Source organism: Aulostomus chinensis, chromosome 22 (genome assembly GCF_037954235.1).
Source record: "Aulostomus chinensis isolate RoL2024-O1b breed Wild chromosome 22, RoL_Achi_v1.0, whole genome shotgun sequence".
Taxonomy (NCBI): Eukaryota; Metazoa; Chordata; class Actinopteri; order Syngnathiformes; family Aulostomidae; genus Aulostomus; species Aulostomus chinensis.
Genome location: NC_141341.1, coordinates 2,522,740 through 2,546,562, shown reverse-complemented (window position 1 = coordinate 2,546,562; position 23,823 = coordinate 2,522,740). Strand labels below are relative to the sequence as shown.

At 46.5% G+C, this 23,823-nt stretch overlaps 2 protein-coding genes across 6 annotated transcripts; one reads left to right on the top strand and one right to left on the bottom strand.

The window, feature by feature from the left end:
- Positions 1-397: 397 nt before the first annotated feature.
- Positions 398-10,584, bottom strand: LOC147240316 (adaptin ear-binding coat-associated protein 1-like). Of its 4 annotated transcripts, XR_015111228.1 has the most exons (9): positions 10,261-10,381; positions 8,807-8,907; positions 8,552-8,656; positions 8,367-8,448; positions 8,010-8,118; positions 7,604-7,751; positions 6,896-6,989; positions 6,282-6,394; positions 398-4,700 (listed from the first exon to the last, which is right to left on the bottom strand). XR_015111228.1 is itself a non-coding variant. In XM_086193542.1 (8 exons), the coding sequence occupies exons 2-8, from the start codon at positions 8,862-8,864 to the stop codon at positions 6,340-6,342; spliced, it is 651 nt and encodes a 216-aa protein (XP_086049668.1). In that variant the 5' UTR covers positions 8,865-8,907; positions 10,477-10,584; the 3' UTR covers positions 402-6,339. The 4 variants fall into 4 exon arrangements, 3 of the variants coding, with proteins under 3 accessions (XP_086049668.1, XP_086049667.1, XP_086049669.1); XM_086193542.1 differs by lacking the exon at positions 10,261-10,381 and adding an exon at positions 10,477-10,584 and having other exon boundaries at positions 402-6,394; XM_086193541.1 differs by having other exon boundaries at positions 402-6,394.
- epn1b (epsin 1b) lies at positions 10,191-21,861 on the top strand. Of its 2 annotated transcripts, XM_086193328.1 has the most exons (11): positions 10,191-12,186; positions 12,736-12,882; positions 13,055-13,163; positions 14,023-14,178; positions 14,280-14,408; positions 14,706-14,826; positions 14,928-15,103; positions 16,528-17,830; positions 18,334-18,480; positions 19,049-19,201; positions 19,698-21,861. In XM_086193328.1, the coding sequence occupies exons 3-11, from the start codon at positions 13,095-13,097 to the stop codon at positions 20,267-20,269; spliced, it is 2,826 nt and encodes a 941-aa protein (XP_086049454.1). In that variant the 5' UTR covers positions 10,191-12,186; positions 12,736-12,882; positions 13,055-13,094; the 3' UTR covers positions 20,270-21,861. The 2 variants fall into 2 exon arrangements, with proteins under 2 accessions (XP_086049454.1, XP_086049455.1); XM_086193329.1 differs by lacking the exon at positions 19,698-21,861 and having other exon boundaries at positions 10,195-12,186; positions 19,006-19,194.
- The last annotated feature ends 1,962 nt before the right edge of the window (positions 21,862-23,823 follow it).

Sequence of the window (23,823 nt, the reverse complement as noted above, 5' to 3'; positions counted from 1 at the left end):
GACTGTTGACTTCAACTCTTGTACTAATTGAATGATTTGAGTTCAAGCAGAACCTTCCAGAAGGTCAACTGATGGTCAGTGGGCTGTATTTATACCGCACCGCTCTGTCTTTACAGCACTCAGAGTGAGCTACACCTGTTCTCTCTCTCTCACACACACACACACACACACACACACACACACACACACAAACACACTGATGGTGGAGGTCCTGTGTGTCCAAGTGTCCTAAATTTGGAGGACAACAGGAAACAAACAACTAAATGTTATTCTTGGGCTTTGAGTGGTCAGTTGGAGGAGACGACAGGGTTCTAAGGATGGATTTACACCTTAAGGTTCTCAGTCATAAACACAACTAACCAGCGCCGACCCCCCCCCCCCCCGGCACGGCCTGATGCTTCAAGTTCCCCTGAAAATGTAACCCTGAGTGACTCTAACCTTTGACCCTCTCCTCTCCATCTGTCAGGCCTTCAGTCGGCCCGGCGCTTCGGGTTTTATGTCGCACATCAGCTCCTGGTTTGAAACAACGAACAGTGGAGTCGCTCAAGTGGCAGAGCTGAGATGAGGAGGAGGAGGAGGAGGAGGAGCTTCCTTGTCCAGATAGCATCAATTAGGCAGCTTGTTAAGGAGAGACAGGTTCTCATGTCACGCTGGGGAAGCAAGCGCACCCAGGTGGGGACACCGGCCAGTGGTCCGTCCAATCCAAACACCACTCCTGAAATTTCAACTGATGTGTTGCATTAACACCATCTGTCTTCAGTATGCCAGGTTGTCTGTGTGTGTGTGTGTGTGTGAGAGAGAGAGACAGAGAGGGGGAAGAGAACGTGCAAACAGAAATGGGAGAGGGTGTATCATAATATACCATATAATTTAATGGCATTATGTCATAAACAGCTAATTAGACTGTGATGCGGTTATTGAGCAGGTGTGATCACCACACACTCCTGCCCCAAATACACGAGCTAGCAGGGCTAACAGGGACCTACGAAACCTGCCGGTGGTAAAGGCCCTCAGAGGGGACTTGGACGGTGGGGGGGTCAATAAACACAAGATGTTTTGCTGCTTCCAACAAAAAGCTAAGTGGTTGCTCCCTGATGTCCACCACAAAAACATAGCGTCACCTTTACGCCTCGTTTAGTCCACGTAGTTTTGTCCATCAGTGTGTTAAAACATAAAAGGTAATGCCCCCTGCTGTTCTAATCAAGGAACTGCATTTATTTACACACGGCTGGAGACGGCGCATGCTAGCTAGCATGCTAGCTAACATGCTAACGGTGTGTCCTGTTAACCATGAGTGAGTAGCTAATTTGAAAAGACAGGAACAGGACCAATAACTCATGTTAGCCTGTTAGCTTTCACTACAACACTCTTCCTACAGTTCAGGTTTTCCAACATATGTGATGTAGATAAGAAAAACAGGAAAACTTGAAAAATGAAATGGAAACAGGAGTTTCCCAGAGGCTAAAACCTAATTTGGTTGGTGAGAACTGCTAGCATAAGCATGGGTGGAGCCTGAACTGACTCCTACATCCATCTCCCCCTGGAAGACAGAACAATGGTGGTTTTAGAGCAGCTCTTCCAGGGAGAGGCAGGAACCACACGAGTTCCTGTCGGTTCCATTTTATTTACAGCCACACCCATCCCAGTGACTCAGCATGCACACCTGTCACACCTGAGTGGACCTGACGTGAACAACCATCAAATCCGTGCAACCAAGTTCCACAAACTCAAAGGTTCATTTAGAACAATTCTGCAGGATGAGGAACCTTCCCTTCTTCCAGCTGCGTTGATTCAAAGGTGTTCTACGAGCCGATCGGCTCAGTTTGGAACCTGGTGTGTGAGATACAGAATCCCTCTCTACGGTGGCGCCGTCTCTGGCTCACAGCGTGTATTCGAGTCGGAGCAGGAATCTCTGAATGTGATCCTTCGCCACAGCGATGATGACAGAGGGGAAAGTTCTCCGGGAGCAGAAACAGAATCTTCAGCCGGCACACGGAGTATCAGGTGCATTAAAAGCCCTGAATTTCTCTTTAATTTATGTTTGGCAGCAGCACAGATGGGAATGTCGAAATGACGCGAGCTGGACAGGGTTTGGGTTACCATCAGGAGGTGACCCTGATCGAGGGGGGATCGCACACATCAACACACTCATGGTTTCACATGCATTTTCACACACACACACACACACACACGCACACGGAGCCTGATGTTGGGTGGCGTCATAGTTTTAGTTACATGCCAAAACACTAAAAGAGCCTCTGAGGCCAGGAGAGGTAACGTGGAAATCAGAGGAAGACGAATCGCGTCGGAGCCGAAGCTCTCAGGATAGCGAGAAGTGAAGATTCCACCGGTTTCCTCTTCTCGTCCTCCCTCTGTCTCTCCAGCTGTCTGATGCTCTCTTTTTTCTGTCTGTCAGCAGAGCTAAAAGCTGCGATGAGGTCATGTCCTGACCTCACCTCGAATGTCACTTTCTCGCCAGCCTAACTAGCTTCCTTCTGACAGAGAGCGAAAGGAGAGATCCCTCCACGTACAGGAGGAAGCGTTCAGATCCTCCACTCAAGAGAGCCGCGCAGTTCTAATTGAGTTGGGTGGAACAGGATCAGCTTTAGTTTCACGGTCGGGGGACGTTTAGAGTCGTAAGATTCCTGCCATGGAGAGACGCGACATCAAAGTCTGACAGGCAAACTGGAATACAGTGAAACATTCAACATTCTCCCAGCCACGCCTACGGTCAATTTAGAGTCTGGATCAACCTGGTCCCCTCTTGATGTCTTTGGACTGTGGAGGAAGCCGGAGTACCAGAGAGAACCCAGCAGGAACACAAAAAAACCCCAAGAAAAATCGTTATTTTCCTGGCAAATGTTGCTTTTTCTTAAGTGCCAAAATTTTTGATACGGGTGGACACCGATTCAGAGTTAAAATATAATCTTTGCTCCCCCGAGATCATCTGCGGGTCCCAGTGGACGTTTGTGCGAGACCTCAGGACATGGCACCGGGTTCCTGGACATGTGAGGAGACAGCGACCCTGACCTTTGACCTCCAACAAGGTTTTTTAATTCACCCTCGAGTCTTTTGAGCCATAATTGAAGAAATTCAAAGACAATCAATGTTGGACATGTGTTTTCACGCTGCGTCTCACCATCAGGTTCATCCGGTCGTCTGCATGGCTCACGCCAGCGTTACCGCCACTGCTCGTCTGGTTTTACTGATTAATGACCCCAAAACAAAGAGAAACCACTCAGCTGCTTCATTCACCACCGATCTGAGTGGAAGTCTGTACAAGAAGATTCCACACGTCCTTTCAAAGGATTTATTGCCTCTTTCTCATGAAACTGCTCAAGTGATGCCCACCAATGGAATGAGTGAGACATGGGAGGCGTCTTTATAATTTAGCCAGCGATACAAGCAACGTAAACACAACACACAAATCCAACAAGTCGGAACAATCGGCGCTGTCTCTTCGTACCAGTGACGCACAGTCCACGTGGATTGATAATCAACCCACAGGAAAGTTCAGTCAGGAAGCGTTTTGTCCGTCCGTCCTGTAAACGGTGAAGTCAAAACCTTTTCTGAGCGTTTATTAACATTTCATTTGCTGCCGTTACGACAATCAAAGGCAATAAAACCATCACCGGCATCGTTCTGGGTTCGCCTAGCACGTTAGCTCAGGTGGCAAGCTGCCCTTTGTTGGGACGAACGTGGACAAATCCCAAAAAATTCACCATTCGTGAGTTTTAGCGTTGCTAGCAGCCTGGTTTAGTTAGCTCTGTCAAGCTAAGCTAACCTAGCCAGCGGCAAGCAACTATAATATTAGAGGCGAAGAATTCTGAACAGTTGGAAACTTTCCATGGAGATTAGAAGGAATGAAGTGGAGATTTCAGGGTCGCTTCTACCAACTGCTTTACCTCGTCACATAGAGACATAAACACTTGATCAACAAGCAGATTCCTTCAGTGAACAAAACAAAAAAAAACATGAGTTGAAATAATAAATGTTCTCAGCGGTACGTAGAGTTCCCTGGAGCACAAATACCAACAAAATATCCAGTTTACTCCTGCTCATTCCAAAACACTCACGTCAGTCCCCATGTATTGATATCATTCACAAATATCTTCCTTCATTCCCACAGCAGTTACAAATATTTTGCAAAGAAATTAGAAGAAACAAACAAAAAAACCAAAAAAAACCCCAAGATTCCCAAATCCCAGACCTACTTAGAACTTCCTCCTGGAATAGGAACATTCCCCAAAACCTCAAAATACTGGTTTAAGGTGTGAATATATTTCTCAGATTGTCAGAATCCTGCATTCGTCACACGCTCCGTCAGCCAGGATCCTGAGTTCACCTGCGCAGGTGGACTGCAGCCTCCTAAATATCTCAGCTCATCGGCTCCACAGTCAGAGGAGGACAGCTTTCATTCACACGGTTTAAATGGCACGTTTACTGACGCGGTGAAACACCGTCACTTCCAAAAGTAACAAGAGAAGTGGGACATTCAGGAGAAGCTGCAAGACTCTCCAGGCACGTAAATACGCACGCCATATGAATTAATCATGGATTCTTCAAGACTAATGGAGAAAAAATGATTCTAATATTTACTCTGCATCTCTATATTTGATCTTCCCTCTGCTATCAAAAATAAGTCTTAAGGGTTAAAAGGAAAAGTGGATATCCAACTACTCCATTTTCAGGGCAGCTTTCTGGAAGACAGAGCAGAGAGAGAGTTAAGAGAAGGAGTTAACAGAGTTAAGAGAGGGAGTTAACAGAGACTTAAGAGAGGGAGTTAACAGAGTTAAGAGAGGGAGTTAACAGAATTAAGAGAGGGAGTTAACAGAGTTAAGAGAGGGAGTTAACAGAGTTAAGAGAGGGAGTTAACAGAGACTTAAGAGAGGGAGTTAACAGAGAGAGAGGGAGTTCAGAGAGAGTTAAGAGAGAGAGTTAACAGTGAGTTAAGGGAGGGTAAACAGAGCTCCTTCACCTGTGAGCAACGTTTTCGTGAAAAATAAACTTCAAACTACAACCAACGACCAGCACCACCCCTGGAATCCACAGTCAGGACTCCATCTTCCCCACCAATGCTCATGAAAAATATTCACCGATTTGTTAAGTTTAACTTTCTGGGTTCATCTATTTTTCAGAAACCTTCCCAGGCCTGGCACTCGCTCGACCCAAAATTCCAGGACTTTTCATGACTTTATGAACCCTGGGGCGATAAACTGGGATGAGTTTCTGGGAGTTAAAACTGGACTTTAGGAGGGTTTGATTTACTGCATCAGCACGACAGCAGACAGACAGGAAGTATGGGAAACTGAAATTTGATTTTTGGCGTTTGTGACACACTTCAGATGAAATCGTAATCTGGACAATACTGATGTTTTTTTGTAGTTGCTGATCTTCATCCTTCTTTTCCCGCGTCAGATGAAGTCACCACCAAAAACACCCCGGTTATTTTAAAGTCCTCTCACATTTGGCGAAGGCGAGCGTCAGCTGACACGCGGCCGGTAGGTCTGCTCGTCTCCTGCTGGAAAACGACGACTGCAACAACAGAAGCTCGCCGATGAACACTGAACGGTTAGCATGTAGCTTTTGCTCTGTCAACACGACGTCGTAGTTCCAGCAACTCAGAGGAGCGTCGGCACAGCAGGTCAGCAGTCCGGAGTGACATGAACGCAACGTGAGGCAAGTGGAGTCATTCTGGGTCAGTCGGCTAGCAGCAACAGCACAGGCGAGGTGACTTCACTGGCTGCTGGAACTGGATTCACTGTCAGTACTTCAATGTAACAATTTCATGTTCGTTTGCAAAAGAAAAGAAAAGAAAACTGGCCAGAAACTTTATAAAGGCCATCTTTTAACTGAACCGGTGAAACAAACCCATCAGGAAAACGACCAAATGTTCAAAACAGGTCTGATGAGTCTCTGGTGTCCCACGCTGACTTCAGCTAAGCTCAACTGAACCACATTCACAGTAAAAAGCCTTGTTCTAGAGGTGTAACGCTCTGCAGCGCCTGCAGGAGGAGCCCTTCCACTGACACAAGCATTCCAGACTGGTGCTGAAGCTCAATTTAGAGCGCCATCTACTGGCGAGGCGATGCAGACACATAAAGGGGGACACTGAGCTCAGGAGGTCACAAGTAGCCCTTGAATATGAGAGGAGAGGCTGCTTCCCTGCCACGGCTGCAGCAGCTTCATCGACACTCAGGCTGAAGCGAAGCCACGGCTCGTCTCTACAGCTCTGGTGTTCCGGCTCGGGGGGTGGGGGTGGGGGTGGGGGGTTTACTCGCAGTGTTGACGAACAGGACGAAGGTGCAGGTGAGGTGGAAACCATTATGGACCGGAGACTCAAAACTGGATCCAGTTGGCGGCATTCTGTGGTCGAGATGGCGGCGGGACAGAGCTGAAAACACAACAGCTGAGGTCACCTGGCGGTCGGCCGACGTCACACTCATTACTGCTGACAGCTGATCAACAACGAGGACACAACGCTGTGTGATTAGCAGCAATTTAAAGAACAAAAACTTAGTTCACTGTATTTGATGCTGGAGGTCAGAGGACGCGAAAAAAATAAACCATTCACACCGACCCGCAAGAAAAAAAACCAACAAATTTACACAACGAGAGAGCGTGGAGTCAACATGGCGGTGGTCGTCGTTTCTACCGCCACAACATGGAATTCTGGACGGAAACCTCTGGGTCTGAGAGGCGGGGTCTCATCAGAGCCCCTCACCAACATCACCATGAGAAGAGGTTCCTCCCAGCAAGGTGGTTAAAAAAGTAGCGCAACAAACCCGATAATAAAACAAGACACACACACACACACACACACACACACAGGAAACCTGTGGCCTGAAACACTTGGTGTATTTTGCGGTGTATTCACATGTGTTGAGCGGCGTACCTGGCAGGAGCAGAGAAGTCTCCCCATAGATCTGAGCCGGGACTGGGCCGGACCACCGTGTTGGAGTTGCTGTCGTCCAGCTCCAGCAGGCGGCCTGAGACACAGACGCACAGCAGCCGGGGAAACAGAGCTGACACACATTTCACTGCAGCCACCAATTAACACCATCAGCTGGAAATTAGGTCACACTTCTGAGGCTGGAGCTGCTCGTCTTCAACGGGAACACTCTCACACCTCAGCCACAGGCCGGTTTGCTCCACTGGACCAAATTAAGGTGCATTTCAACCAGAACTTCCCGGCAGGAACTGAAAGGTTCCACTGTTCCACTGTTGTCTATTCTTCCAGGGCAGCCTACAGTCCCAAGAAGATGGTGCAAATCAGGCCGCAATGCAACCCAACGCCGTGCTGCTGTTACCCTAGCCGGAAGCTAACATTAGCTGCATGCTAATGCCAACTGCTAACGAATGCTACATGGATCGTGACCTGAAACCTGACATTGGTGCGATTTTTAAAGTGAACTCTCCAGATGGAGCAGACCGAGCAGGTCTTGCTGCTGCAGCGCCTACCGCTAACGTTAGCATGCCTGATTAAAGCTGTGAGCTGGCGTTCCACAAGAGGTTCCTGGTTCCTGCCATGGAAATGCGCTCACGTTCTCAAATTTGCTGACCAAAAAAAACAAGAAAGTAAATCTAAGAAGCAATGACTCACCTGTTGCTGTGCCGCCAGACTGGGCAACTATATTGTGATTGGAGGAGCCTGATGAAGGAGGAGGGGCTATCTTGCCTCCAGGTGGTGGTGGGAGGAGTCCAATTCCACCTGTACCTTGGGGGCGTGGCTTGTCCTTCTTTTTACCTTGCTACAAATGGATAAAGAAAAAAAAAAAGATTGGTTGGCGTCAGGATGAGTTTAAAACACCTGAAATACGTTTGTCAAAAGTCAACATGATATTTTGACGTTTAAGGCAAAAAGAATGTCAGTTAAATCCAAACTCCAGAATTCTGAAGCTTCCCTGAGTCGTGGAGGCGACACCGAGGCAGTCAGAGCTGCATAAAGACGCAGGCTGGACTACATTTAGGAAGCTGGTGATCCTGGCGCCCCGCCCACTGGTTCTTACCCCGATGTTGAGGGTGATGGTTTGGCCCTCTTTAAAGCCCAAGTCCAGCTTTGGTCCCGAGTCCCCCAGCTGGGCACTTTTACTGATCTCGTTCTCCTGTTTCACCCACCTGCAGACAGACAGACGCCATCATCAGCACCTCACAGGAATAAACGTGCCACCTCTGCACTTTACGGGAGAACCACAACACGCAGCGCTCCACGAGTTCCAGTGCACACTGCAGGTGGGTGCAGGACCACCGTGAGTGTCGTCGCCGCCATGGGGGCGTGATGATTGTAGCATTTGGAGCGTCCGGTGCTTCAATCAGTTGATTGAAGTCGCCTTGTTTTGGCTCATGCCTTTATCATCCTCACTTACTTGAAATGGTCCTGCAACGCCACGTTGAAGTCAAACGCGTCTCCTCGGTCGCCAAACCCCACGCCAATGAAAGCACTGCGACCTGCAACGCCCACCAGCAGATAAAGGTGTTGGAGCTGAGTGAACGAGAGCAGGCAGGATGTGCGGCGCTGTATTGACCTCTTCCTCCCCCTCCCCCTCCTCACCATTGTCATCTTGTATCCGCAGGACGAAATATCTACTCGAGTCGCTGACCGTTTCCACGGCAACCCCAGGGTATTCCTTCACCGGTGCCTGAGCAAACAGCTCCCCTGCAGGATGGGAGGATGAACACAGGTGTTAGCACTCCACCACACGCCAAGATTTCTATTTTTAACGTCGGATTTTGGGGTATTAGCGGAAACGTTTCTGAAAGTTTTTCTCAGCGAGATCGTCTTCAGCTCTGGTATCTACCACCGCACCTGAGACTTTGTCCTCCAGCTTGATGAACGCCACTTTGCCCTTGGCGGTGATCCTCATTCGACCCGACCAGTCCGGAGCATCCAGCTTCCAGTCAGCTGCCCTACGGACCAAATGCATGAGTTGTTTACTCGTGCTTCAGCGAGCCGGGCCAGCAGGTCTCCACCTCCCGGCCTGGGACCCCTTTAAAGAAAATATGACAACCTTTGGGAGAACTCAGCTCGTTTGTCATCCCGTCCAGACCCGGACAGGAGGACAGAGACCCTTCTGTCCACTGTGCTGCATCAGGAGGCCGATACCCACGCTAGTTAGCGCAGCACAACAAATGGAAGTGAATGGGAAGTGTTAGCATCCCCCTGACACGAGTTATCAAGAACACTTTTCTCCAAAAGATCTGCAGTTATAGATCCAAGGCTGTGTAGAACATTCGCTGAGGAATAATTATTAATCACAAATCAAATACAAAGCTGGAACTACTTTGTGACCTCGGGGGAGTGATATGACGTAGCACTCAGAAACTGTTGAAACAAACAAAAAACATTTGTTGATGACTTGAAGAAGAAGCGAGGACGAGGAGGATCACTTCCTGACAAACCAACACCCTGACTGTTTGATGAAGCTATGCTAACACTTACCATCCACTCCCATTTATTGTGCTAAGCTAACTAGCAGTCAGCGGGGGTCATGATTCCATGTCACCCAAGCAGGAAAGTGAACATTACTTGTTTTTTTTACTTGTTTCATCCGAAAGATTTGAGAGAATTCAGAAGAAACGACAGAGGAAAAATAAGAGGAACCAAAACAAACTGAAGGTTTGGTCTCATTTTGCCAAATATACACAAAATGTTGCTAAATTATTCTAAATGTAAGACCTGGAAAAGTCACGGGATTTCAAAAACAGACATTTCTGAGCAAAGTCCCGACTTTGTCCACAAACCCGTAAATGTTGCGGGTCCTGTGTTGACTCAGCCTTGCCACTGTGATTTTGGAGCGTTTTTGTTATTTCACCCGTAAACGAGGAGAAAAGCTCAATAGAAACGTTCCGGCTCGGTCGTCGGTACCGGGGGCACACAGAGCCGTCCCTGGACCATCGCCCGTGAGAAGCGGCGGCGTGATGATCAACGGACCGCCGCCATACAGCTGACAGCTCAGTTACCGAGGTACCGGGCGGCACGGGAGGAGAGCCAAACCGTTAAAAGTTTAAACATCCATCCCTTCCCCCAGTAGAACACACTCACACACGCGCGCACACACACACACACACACACACACACACACACACACACACACACACACACACACACACACACACAGCTCGTGCTTCATCTCCGCGGTGTTGGACAGCAGCGAGCAGAGAAAGTGGAAGAACCCGACCGACCGACCGTCCGCAGCCACACCGGACGCCGTTAAACAACATCTCACAACCCCGCAGACGAACCGGCGGGGTTTCCCGTACCTGTATGCGCGGTTTGAAGCTCGCGGCGGGATGCGGTAAACGTTGACATCAGGCTTAACACACAGGATGGACTCGTACTCGCCCTCGGCCGCCATCTTGATTCAACTGTTATTGATGTGGGAGTTGTGGTTGTGACTCATTTATTCAACTGTGTGTGTGTGTGTGTGTGTGTGTGTGTGTGTGTGTGTGTGTGTGTGTGTGTGTGTATACACCAACCTTGTGTGGCCAGTATGGTTTCCTTCTCACAGTTTTAACGCTGTCAAAGGTAAAGACTTCGTTTCAAGGTCTTCGCTGGGATCAGGTCAGCTTCAGGGTCAGCTTCAGGGTCAGGGTCAGACCTTTGGTGAAGTATTTAACAACTAATGTCAGTGACAGTCCCCACAGAGATAGAAATGCTCGGTGTGTGTTTTGGCCTCATCAGCGTCTCCATTCTATTTTCAAAAGACCGTTTTAAACGCAGTCCTTGTCTTTGGCTCCTCACTCTCTGCTGCTCCTCTTCTCGATGCAGCCTGTAATTTTACATTCTTACTGTTTTATTCTGTGTCTCATGACTTCTGGTTCCCTCCCTTCTCTGTAAACGTGTTTTTAATGTTCTTCTATCTTTGTTGTAAAGCTTTTGGACCTGCATTGCACTGTTTGAAAGGTGCTCTACAGATACATTTTATAATTTTATTAGCAACCAAACTCCATGAGGAGAACGTGTAGTATTATCCAGTACTTTGCTGTTGTTGTTGATATTATCAGCAGTAATACTTGAATCCGTCTGAATTGTTTCATGGAGGTTTCCTCAACAACATCCATCTTCTGCGTGCGTCTGTAAGGCAGTTCATCTTTTCTTTTTTTCTTTTTGTTCAACTGCGACCTGTGCTTTTTTTCCCTTCTGATCAGCTGTTTTTGATTGACATGACAAACAAAAAACAAAGCACATGGATGTCTGTCACCAAAAGAAAGAAAACGTCTTCCTCTGCGTTATCAATATGTTTCGTTAATATGCTTGATCCAAAAATACATCCAGCAGCAACAGCAGATGTGAGGCGAATCAGCTGGTTTCCATCTGACTGTCACATCATTTATCAATAAAACTAAATAACTGAAGCAAAAATAACTACAAGACATGTATATTTGATATGATCTGGTGGGTCATTTTTATTAATAATCAGGGCTGTCAAGCAATTCTTAAAAATCTAATTAATTATGTGGGGTTTTTTTTCAACTAATTATCCACATAAATCATTTAAGCCTGCGACTCAAAATTCAAAATATTTCTATTGGGGGAAAAAAAAGGAATGGTCTCAGAATAAAGTAACAAAGATGTTTCTGGCCGTTCCCAAAGAGGTAGAAAATGATCCAACAACGTATTTAGTTCATCAGGAGCCGGGATCTCCTGCTCCTGCAGCCCAGGCAGAATCAATGACTTTGCTGCATGTTACCTCATTTAAAGTCCTGAACATCTGGAAATTTAGAGACGCCTGACAAGGAGGCCTCACAGCTGGCCTGAGTCACCCAGACTAGTTGGAGCCCTTCTGACATCAACAACAAGAAGAAGACACAGAAAATATGTCCAGTTCACATACGGTGAGAATACAGGAAGAGTACATGTCGAGGACATTTGTCTTCAGATCCACGTGAGCTTGTATCACCTGCACGCTTGACCCGCGAGTACAGGTGAGTTCGAAGTATTACTAAAAGATAACATACAGGAGAAGACAACAGAAAAACACTTCAGATCAATGAATGAATGAACGTGAGAGAGTTGGGTAAGTTGATGAGTGGTCATAATGCCAGAAGTTTCTCATCAAAACGCTGCAATCAAAAAAATCAATCCAAGACATCAGGGTGAGGGGGCGGGGCCTAGCAGGAGCTGAAAACACCGGAAACGGAAGATGTGGGTGTCGTGTCCTCTCCTCGAAGAATACCTTCCTTGGGGTAAGTGCCTTATTTTCTGCTGTAATTTGAACGTATGAGACAGAATTTGTCACACGTAGACGCTAATTAGCACTGAGCTAAAGCGTAGCTCTGGTTTCTGGACGTGTCGGTGGTGTTTTGGTCGCTCGGGTCCGTTGTCGAAGCTAACTCCTGCTAGCCTGGCAGCGCCGCTCCAGCGTTAGCCATGTTGACGGCAGCTGGCCGCTCTCCGTCGCTGTCCAAGGTCCTGAACAACACCGCCGCCGACGCGTAGTTCTCCAGCGCAACGGCCCGTTTCTAACGCGCCAGCTGAATGTGTGAGGTCTCGATTTGGACTGGCGAGTGAGACGACGGCGATGACAGCTAGCTAGTAGCTTAGCCAAGCAGAGGAGGGTTCTGTTTGTCGCAGTGACCATGACAAACAGACCGAAAGCTAGCAGTCAGCAAACGCGGCGACGCCTCAGGTTTCAAACGTTGCCCAGCTCTGCAGCACATATTCGGGCTGACTCGTCAGCGACTGACCCTCGGTGACCGCCCTGCCTCAGCTGCTGGTGTGCTGACTCTCTGCAGGTCCACGTTCTGGGTTCTGACATCCTGAGGAAAGCCGGTGCAGTCAGGAGGAGGAGAGCCCAGCAGAATGAACGCTCACTGAGCCAGAACCCCCGGCGCGAGCTACTGGGAGCATAGTCTTTGACTGCACACACACACACACAACAGGTATGTGTTGATGTTCTGCGTGTGTGTGTCCTGGAATGTATATTATGCCTTTTCTGGGTATTAGTGACAGTAGAACATGTGAGAACACATTCATGGGGAGGGCTGGACTCAGCACAGGACTTCATTCACTCATAAGCGCATGGCCGTTGATGGCTTTGTTCCTCTGACTCAGGTAACGGAGGTTCGAGCCCTCGTCCTCCATCACCAGCGCCATGACGTCCTCTATGCTTCGCAGACAGCTGAAGAACCTGGTCCAGAATTACTCTGAGGCCGAGGTCAAGGTAAGGGGGGGCGCTGAGATACTGCTGGCTAACCACCTCCTCTCACAGCAGGCGGCACTACAAGTCAGTAAAAGCAGTCGTGGAATTAATGACATTGACCATGGCTGCAGATTTAGTGACAGGAATCGCATGCATGTTCAGGTTTTTAATGAACATAAATGGACCCAGATGATTTAATCCAGCCCACATTTATGTTACTTGTTTTAAAAAGTTGAGCTTTGTGAAACGCTTGTTTGCATGTTTTTATTGGGACCTTATTGTGTAACTTAGATTAGATGCTGCTCGTCTTAAACTGCTTGTGACCTTGGACGGCCCCACCATGTGATAAAATGTTAGCTTAAGTGAATAAGATATTGTTAAATGTTAAATTAGGTTAGCTTGGTTACTTCCTGACCTTTTAACCCCTAAAGACCACGAAGATCCATGCAGTTTCTGAATTTTGGCAATGAAGTGGTACAGAGTTGTTGTTCCTCTGCCGTCCCTGCTGTCGCCAGGTCTCATCTGGGAAATATTCTAGCAAGCACATTGGTTCTTGTAGGCTGCTGTGTGGGACGTCTTTTAGCCCTCAACTCAATCAGGTGTTGATGGCGATTTGGAACTTCCTCAAGTCTTTGTCAGCCTCGCTGGATGCCATTTTCAAGAGCTGCACTCACACAGGCACACACACTGATGGTGGAGGCTGCCGTGCAAAGGTGTCAACCTACTGGCACTCCTTTGCTTGGTCGATGGTTCGATCTACCTTTGAGCCCCGCCTCCCCACAGACTAAAGTGAGGGCCAGAACAGCGCTACGGTGTGTGAGAACGTTTCTTGAGTGAGGCCCCTGTTCCAGCTTGACATTCCTCACGTTCCCTCCTGCAGGTAAGAGAAGCAACATCCAATGACCCCTGGGGTCCATCCAGCTCTCAGATGGCGGATATCTCCGATCTGACCTACAATGTGGTGGCCTGCAATGAGATCATGACGATGCTCTGGAAACGCCTGAAAGACGACAGGAACTGGAGACACATCCACAAGGTGGGGAACGGACCGTGGATGAATTGTCAGTTTACTTTGGTTTGTGAAGGCACACTTGCATTCATGGCTATTCTTTCTCTTTCTTTTTCCTTTTTTTCCAGTCCCTGACACTGCTGGAGTACCTGTTAAAGACCGGTGACGACCGCGTGCTTCTGAAAATGAAAGACAACATCTACATCGTCAAAGCCCTCACTGAGTACCGCTTCGTAGAGAAGGACGGCAAAGATCAGGTGACTCTCCATTGCTCCTTTTCTATTGGCCAACGGTGTGCCGTGTAACCTCGGAGCCAGGTTCTCTGCTTCTCAGTGAATCCATCTATCATTTTAATCAGAAGCGGTTTTTAAGAATGCGTGCCATATTGGTTCCGTTTCATATTTGAACAGCAGCTTTTCATCAGTTTTGGGGGAAAAAAACTTTCATGAGATCAAGATACTCATTTGTTAGACCTTCAAAGTAGTAATGTTGGGGGAAGTATTGCTTTAAATGTAAAGTCAAACACGACTGTGGGCCTACTGTATGTGTCACAGGGTGCCAATGTGAGAGAGAAGGCCAAGGTTGTTCTTGTTCTCATGGAGGATGACGACAAATTAAAGGAAGAAAGAGATTTTGCTGTCAAGACCAGAGAAAAGACGTCAAAAAGTTCTGCTGGTGAGTTCCTGTTTTGACTGAACACGATTCAACTGCTTTTGAGCAATTCTTTGCTTCTCTTTCAACACTCTCAAATATGACGTTCTGTCTCTTTGTATCAGCTTCATCCGCAGACACCATCAAAGATGTAAACTACAAGCCATGCTATGTACCTGGGGCCACAGGCCTCCCGTCCCTGGACAACATACCCTCAGTGGCCGACTTGACCGCTGCCTTCACTGCCCGCAAAGAGGAGCGGCTCAAACAGGAGGCTGAAAAGAAAGAGACAGAGAGGAGGGTGAGCATGTTGCAAATAGGGACTCAAAGTGGAAAAATTAGCATCAGTGTTACAACTGTGAAATACTAGAGAATGCAGGTTTTTTTCCAGAAATGTGCAGTATGTAATGCCAAGAGCTGGGATGCTAGAAATGCTAAAAGCAGCAGCAAACTTCCTGATTACTGCTATTTATGAATTTTAGGATACCAGTGGCAGCAGCTGGCTTACCATTTGCTATCATATAGCAATGCTAGCACACTAGCATCACCGTAAAAGTACTAGAGCATGGCGTTCAGAGAGGTTGCTGCTGCTGTTAGCGTTTTAGCATTGCGTTGTAAAGCGTCAACTGGCTCTTTTAGAGGACTTGATAATGTCTCGTGTGACAGCTGTTGGTTTGCCAAGGAACTTTCCTGAAGGTTTTCTTGAGATATCACCAGGGCTTTCAAGTTTTGAACAGAGTTCAGAGTGTGGGGGTGTGGGTAGGGACGGTGGTCTTATCTGATAAATGACACATAAATTCTTACGAACATATTTATTTTATTCTTAATGAAGGTGTGTGTGTGTGTGCGCGTGCGGATCAGTGTTTTTGGATAAAATATGAGAAAATACCCTAGGCCAATGGTTTCACAAAGGAGAAGATGTGCCTATTCACTAAGGATATGTGTGGCAGCTGTTATGTTGCTATGGTTACTCCCGCCAAATTAGCTCCGTCTGTCTGTTGGCAGCCATTATGACCAGGCAGTTTTCATGCCACACTCGAACCCTCGAACTCTACCTTCTGTCACCCAAACCATAACTCATACCTTCAAAATTTTGATCCTGGTCCAAACGGAGGGACGTTCTGCATGCGTTGATGTCGGTGGTCCAGTTTTACAACAAGAATTGTGGACTTTGGTCAAAGTTAAAGACAAGCTGTCCTCTTGAAAATCCTCCTCAGTTTTAATATGGGAGTCAGTGGGGCTGAGGGAGGTATTTCATCGTTCCCCAATGCTTGGAGGGTCTCTGGGCAAAATGTATGTGATACTCTCGATGTTGATGGACAGATGGAGCAATTTTTCCTATGGAGGGCGGTAATCTTCCTGATTCGTTCACAACTCTTCCCTCTAAGTATATTCCCTGGAATTTTACTACTGTAGGTCTTGGGGTAGGACATTGCTATCGCTAATATCCCAGATAGTCTATTCTAGCGCGCATTAACATATGAACCCTGTGGGGAAATGCCTCTGGGAAAGGCTTCTTGTGTGAATGAGGGACCATACCATCTTGTTTGGATGTTTTATTTCATCATATTTTCTATATATCTTGTGTATTTTGACACTATCTGCGTTGTACTTGTGATATCTATTGCATGTCTGTCCTCGGTGGTCCACTTTGAGGAGACTGCAAATTTTTTTTCTTGGTCAAAAGTGTTTCTGATAAGTTATTTTAACATTTTGATATCCTAGGCCAAACTGAGTGAAGATGAACTGAAATGGGAAGATGCAGCCAAAGGTGATGTGAATAAAGATGAAGCCTGGGGAGGTGAGAAACCAGAGGAGGAGGGCAAACCAGATCCATGGGGAGCCCCCGAAGAACCAAAAGAGGCCACAGATCCATGGGGCACACCTTCAGGACCTTCCACATCCGATACAACAACAGCCAGCAGTGATCCTTGGGGGGGTACAACTAAAACTGATGAAGATTCTTTTGAAACTCCAAGAACCGAAGATCCATTTTCAAAGAATGGAGGTGACCCTTTTACAGCACCAAAAGATGATCCTGATCCATTTACAGCATCAGTAAACGGAACAGATCCATTTGTAGTGAAAAATGATTCAGATCCCTTTACGACACAAAAAGATGACCCTTTCAGTGCACCAAAAGATGGTTCAGACACATTTGATGCACCCAAAGATAAGGAGGATCCATTTGCTGCTCCAAAAGATAAAGCGGATCCATTCAGTTCATCAAACGATGACCCATTTAACACACCAAAAGATGATGCTTTTAATGCCCCAAAAGATGATCCCTTTAATGCCCCAGTTGATGATCCATTTAATACCCCAAAAGATGACCCATTTAATGCCCCAAAAGATGACCCGTTTAATGCCCCTAAAGATGACCCGTTTAATACCCCAAAAGATGAACCGTTTAATGCTCCAAAAGATGACCCGTTTAATGCCCCTAAAGATGACCCTTTTAATGCCCCTAAAGATGACCCGTTTAATGCCCCTAAAGATGACCCGTTTAATGCCCCTAAAGATGATCCCTTCACTACTTCGGCATCATCAATGTCTCCCAAAGAAGATCCTTTCGCAGCACCAAAACCTACTCAAGATGACCCCTTTCCTGCCACAACCACACCACCTAAAGAAGATCCTTTCTCTGCACCATCGGAACCTACTAAAGATGACGCCTCAGCCACACCCACAACCCCACCATCTAAAGAGGATCCTTTCGCCGCACCATCTACACCCCCTAAAGAGGACCCATTCACAGGGCCTTCTAGTCGTCCTAAAGACGATACCTCAGATCCCTTCAGTTCCCCGCCATTGACCTCACCCCAGGGTAGTTCAGATGTTTGGGGAGCCCCTGCCAGTTCTCCACCCACTACTGGGCCAGATCCTTGGGGGGCCCCATCGACTGCAGAGATGGAAACAAAGGGCGGTGATCCTTGGGGCGATGGGACAACCGCTTCTGCGGTCATTGATAATTCTGATCCGTTTGGGGATGGATCCAAACCAGACACTGACCCATGGGGAGCCCCAGGTAGGAATATATAACAATGCTTTGACATTACTTCTCATTATTGGACCACAGTAGTACTTCTATCACTATGGTGTCCCCCAGCCTTCTTAAGGGAATGGAACTTCAGCTTGTCAGGACCCTGTATGATAGGTTGAAAGAAAGTTGATGTAGACAGTATCGTCTGTCAGGATCAGACAAATAACTAGTGATGTCACAAAGGTTCGGTAGTTTACGCTGATGCAGTACTTTCTGTTCTTGGAATCCCAGAATGTTTGACCACTTACAGTGTAAATGTTAAATGTCTGGAATTGTTAATGCAGTCCTTTCATGACATTGTAACTATACCTGTATTTCAAACTTCGGTCACATAAGGACATCTGAGCAGCTCAAGAAATCCACATGATGTGGATGAAAGCAATAAAAAGAGTTCACAAGTGAACTTTGTGTTTTGCCAAATTTTAATCTGATTGATATATCAGGTTTGTGTCCTGGTCTGACCCTGCGTTGTCTTTTTCCATCCTAAGCTTCAGCTCCAGCCAGTACAGATGATGCATGGGGTACACCTGCTCCACAATCAGGCTCCTCCCCTTCAGATGACCCCTTTGGAGATGGAGCATCTAAAAGCAGTGATCCATGGGGAGCACCAAGCAGCACCCCCAGCGACGGCGCAGGTACATTTCCGTTAGCCAACAACCACCAGTCAAAATCTGACCTCAGGGTCAATTTTGAATAAATGAAACAATATCATTCTCATTTTCCATTTTCTAAAAAGTGTGCTATTTTTCTTATTGGTCTTTACTTATTCTAACAGTGATTTTGTTGTTCTCTGCTACTCGCCAAGAACGGAAAAGTTTGACCTCATTGTCATGTTTTTATGTTATATTTACCTTCAACTCGTATCTAAAATTACTTTGATGCGTTACATTTTTCTGTGGCATCAAAAATTATTGTATTAAAGCTGTGATTGGCAAGTAGATGTGAATATAAAACTAGCCTGTGTATGCATCTGTGTTTAGGTCAGTTTTACATACAAATATTCACCTGTCGTGTCCATTTAAAGGTCATTTACATGTGAACGTCCTCTCCATTTCACCTCCATCCTTCCATCTGTCAGCACTGAGCTAACTAACCAATCTTTAGTAACTAACCTTTTCTTCCACTTTGCTCTCTCTTCCTCCCTGACCTGTCCCCTAAAGAAAACACCTTCTAGAATAGATTTGGACCTTTATTTTATTGCAGGAAAGCAGACGGCACAAGAAGAGATGTACAGAAAGACTGCTTCGTTTCTGGGCTCAGCAGGAGCATCGCTGGTGGACTTTGATGATCTGTTTTCCTCTAACTCCAAACAGCGCCCCCTTGTCAGCACGCTAACCACCCAGACACAAGCCATCGGTAAGGGAAGGTAGCCTCACCCTTGGGGGGTGGAAATATCATTTTGACAAGGGTTTCATATGGATGCATGATTACCTTTTTGAAGAAAGGTAAAAAGGAGATAATAAATATCATTCCCTCCCCGGAGATGTTTGAGATGTATTCCAGGGCAGTTTCACTGCAGTTTTATGACCAGAGAGAGAGACAGAGAGGGGTGAAGACGATATGGCTTACAAATTATATTTACCAGTATGAAAAAAAGCTTATTGTCATGATGTGTTTTGCCTCACGGCTCCTCCCCTGTGGTCATACTGTAGTGTATAGATGTTATGTGTGTGTGGGCATTAGTGAACTTACCTTATATACAGTAGAGACTCGTGTATGTCAAACATAACTCCTTCCACTCCTTTCTCTGCTCTGCCTTGGTTCATTTTCTCTGCTGGAACACTTCAAACTATATGTCCCTACTCCATCCTCTCACCCCTGCATCCTCCTCTTACTCCTCCTGATTTCCCAGGTACTTTTACAGTTCGGGGCATGGCATCTGTCCCAATGGTGAGGTCAGGGGATGTTGCAGGGGTGCCCCTCCCTGAAACATCAGCCAGACCCGGTACACTGTTGGGTTCCATCCATGTGCCCTCTTACAGGACACCCACTTTTGGAGCTGCCAATCCTTCCCGTGAACCTTCTCTGTTTCAGCCACCATCCTGTATTATGAGTGGGCCTCATTCCGACTTAAATATGTTTGGGGCTACTCAGTCGGCGTCTCTGCATTTATGTACTGGAATGGTGCAGCCTGTAGGTGGGAGCACACCTATGGGACTTCCTGTGAACCTGACCAGGGTTGGAGTGGGTTTGCCTGGATTTGCGGTTAGGAATCCTTTAGCTGAAATGCAGGCAAAGCCTGTACTGTCGCAAACAGGAGTGGAGCAACCCACTTTCTTTGGAGGGAATCCCCAAGCTGGAGTACTGCAGTTGAAAGGTTCCACTCCCCAGGCTGGAGGGGGAGTCAGCTCACAGCCTCAGTTGCTATCAGGCAGCTGGATGGAAGAGACCACAAACAGAAGCAACAATCCATTCCTGCTCTGAAAACTCGACATCTCAGCGGTCCAATAATGTCCATTTCATGAAGGATATTTGATTTTTGCACAGTTACAGGACCACTCATAATTCTTTGTATCATGAACTTTGGAAAGGTCCGTTTATACTCGTAAGACTGCTGCTTGCCTTTCCAAATGTCAGCCGGTGATTTCAGTTTTGCTTCAAGTTGTGAAAACCAACTTGCAGACCCTTTAAACCTGCTTGAGGGAAGTAAACTTTTAGAAGTTTCCCATCATAATCAGAATATTATCCTGTGGTGACCTGACGGCGTCATGACAAGCTTTGTTCCTCAAGTAGTGCAAATGAACCTCGGCTGTCCTTTCTGAGCTCTGCACCCGACAGAAGTGAGTCGCTCTTGTGATAAAGTACTGCAGTGCGGTTCTTTACCCAGAGTACCTGGAGTCAGTGTGTATCTCTCGGGGGAGCCTTCCACCTGGTGACTATGAGGTACTGCGAGTACTGTGACCGTGAGCAACAGCTCAAAGCAGCCACCTTCCAGACAGACCATAAGTGAGCTTTGGGAAATGAATAAGTTGATACAATGAGAGTTTAACCCTTAGCTCATGCTAAGTAAATGAGCATTTCCTTGGTTTCGATTTTGTTAGAAGGGTTGACGCCCCAAATTCCTGGCAACACCTGCTGATTTGGAGTGAGAAATTTGAAAATCGCATACAAATTCCTAGAGGATTCATACCTGAAGACCGTTTGCATTTAAAGGTGCTCACTTCCGCCAACTGAAATCACTCGCAAGCTGGAGGAAAAGTATAGCGTATGCATGACATCTGTCGGAGCTATAAAGACATGGTAGGCTTTTGGAACATGAGCAGCAGTAACATGGATGCAAACTTTTCACACTAAAACATGCAAAACCACTTTGCGTATTCCTCCTCGTTCGCCCAGCAGCTCCCCCGTGTACCCCTTTGCCCCCCTGCTGTCCTTGAGCTTGAGAGACATTTGCTCATGAAATAATCTGAATCCGGTTTTTGTTTTCGCTCTTAACATCTGAGAAACAATGAGCAGCGGAGCGTGTGTGTGCGTGTGCGCGACTATTTATTTGATGATCATGTGACTTTGTGACTGGTCCTGTAAACAGAACTGATGTGGGGAGTTGCCCACTGTAAGTTCTCATTGAGTGAGCATGTGTTTGTACAAGAGTGTGTGTGTGTGTGTGTGTGTGTGAGTGACCTGTTTGCAGTATATATATTGTGCTGATGTAAATAGTGGACGTAATCACAGATAAACCTTGAAATATGCTGTATATCAGAGTGTTACAATCAAGAACTATTTATTGACTGAGTTATTGCTTGAATATTTATTGACGCAACAATGCAGCAAAGGCCTCCAACAGTTCAGGTTCACTCTCTTTACAGTTCGTTGCTGTTTTACACGATTGGATGGTTTGATTGGCTTTATTCTGATTGGTTGTTCAAACGCTGCATTGTCAATCAACTCAGTAACCAATGGTGGCTTGATCTTCCCTGTTTAGACTCGTAGTCGTCGTCTTCTCTGTTGCTCCCGCACAGACATGTGTTATTGTGTGATGTGTAGCTACGTGGCTGAGAAATAAAAATACAAATTTGAACATGAACCTTGTGCGGCGCATGCTCTCTGAGAGTGTTTGTGCATGTCTGCTCTTCCTCCAGTCACTTAGGGAGGATTCGGTCCAGTACGTGTGTGAAAAGGCCAACGCTAGGTTCCGAACATCTGCCGGTTTCAGTAACAATATGGAGTTTGACAGACAGCTGCGCGTTGGAAAGACCCATCATAGCATTTGACTGGAAAACATCCCAGTCCAGTAATATAGACAACAAAAGTATGAGATATCTTTATTATACATCTTATTATGTACAGTTGCATTTCTACATTAATTTATTTCTGCACTTTTTCTTTCTTTTTACTCCCTCAACAGTTCGTTCTTACGTAGGCGGTCCTAACGCCAGTCTAATGCGAGATTGGTTGCCGCCTACCTTATTAACATGCAGAGAATTACAAAAATAGAATTATAGAAGACGGTTGCACGGTGGTGCAGTCGTTAGCACTGTCGCCTCACAGCAAGAAGGTTCCGGGTTCGAGGGTTCCTGACTTGGGCACGGGGTCTTTCTGGGTGAGTCTCCATGTTCTCCCTGTTCCTGCTGGGTTCTCTCTGGTACTCCAGCTTCCTCCACAGTCCAAAGACATCAAGAGGGGACCAGGTTAATCCAGACTCTAAATTGACCGTAGGTATGAAAGGGAGTGTGGACAGTTGTCTGTCTCTGTATGTTGGCCCTGCCATGGACTGGTGACCTGTCCAGGGTGGACCACACCTCTCACCCGTTGACGCTGGGATAGGCTCCACCCCCCCCCCCCGCTTATTCCTGTTAAGGAAGACGATGGATGGATGGATGGAATTATAGAAGAGCAGAAAAGCTGTTTCATTAACAAACTGTATTGATTCTTCCATTTATTAATGTATTAGATTGTTTACTTGTTTATGCAACTTTTTTTGTTCTCTCTACTGTGAATTGAAGCCATTCTGCAAACACCAATAACATCCAAGCGGTAACAAAGTCTTTGATTGTGAGCCAAGTTTCCAAAAACATCTCAGAATAACATCCATGTATTTTTTTAGAGGAATATGATGAGCACCCGTCCATTTCCCCGAGCATTATTCCTCAGATTTAATTTTGTATGGAATGCGTTTATTTTGCTGTGTGTCAAACTTGGAGACTGTTGTAAACTCTACATTTGAGAATTAAAATGATGCGAAAGTGCCTCTTCAGCACTTCATCATGTGACTGCTGAAGAGTTTCCTGCTAATACAAGATTTTATTTACAACCTTTTTAAACAAAAAAACTTGCTTTTGACCACCACAAGAGGGCCTTAAATACTCATAACACAACTTGTCCCAGTTAACCAGAGGAAGAAAAGTAAATCCCACAGATCAAATAAACATAAATATGATCTGCAACAGCACAATACAATGATTTCTGCTTTCTGACTGTTATTATTTTATTATTGTGTGTGTTGTTTTGTTTTTTTATTAATTGTATTTCTCCATTTTTTTCTTTTACCACTGTGCTACTTGCTGGCGTTTTCCCTCCCAGTTAATTTAGGGGTGGGCAGGTCAGCGGAGTCAGTTAGGCCGTAACATCATTTGCAGGGGGGATTGGCGGTTGAGCCGGACATGAGTCCTTCTGTTCACAGCGAGGCAGCTTAAAGTCTAAAAACAGAAGGATTTGGAATTTGTCATCATGAGTTATAAAGGGACAAGATGGCCAGTTGAGTCTTTGTGTTGCCTTTTTTTACACAACACCCCCCCCCCCAAAAAAAAAGAAGGGAAAAAAAGCCCAAGGGTTGTGTTGCTGTTGCTGTTGGGCATCAACACAACCCTTGTGTTGATGCCCAACAGCACTTGACTTTGCTGCTTTGATCCTACCCAAGACCATCCATCCATCATCCATCCATCCATCATCCACCCACCCATCCATCCATCCATCCATCTTCCCCCTCTTCTCCTGTTGAGGGTGGTGGGGGTGGAGCCTATCCCAGCAGCCTTCCCCCT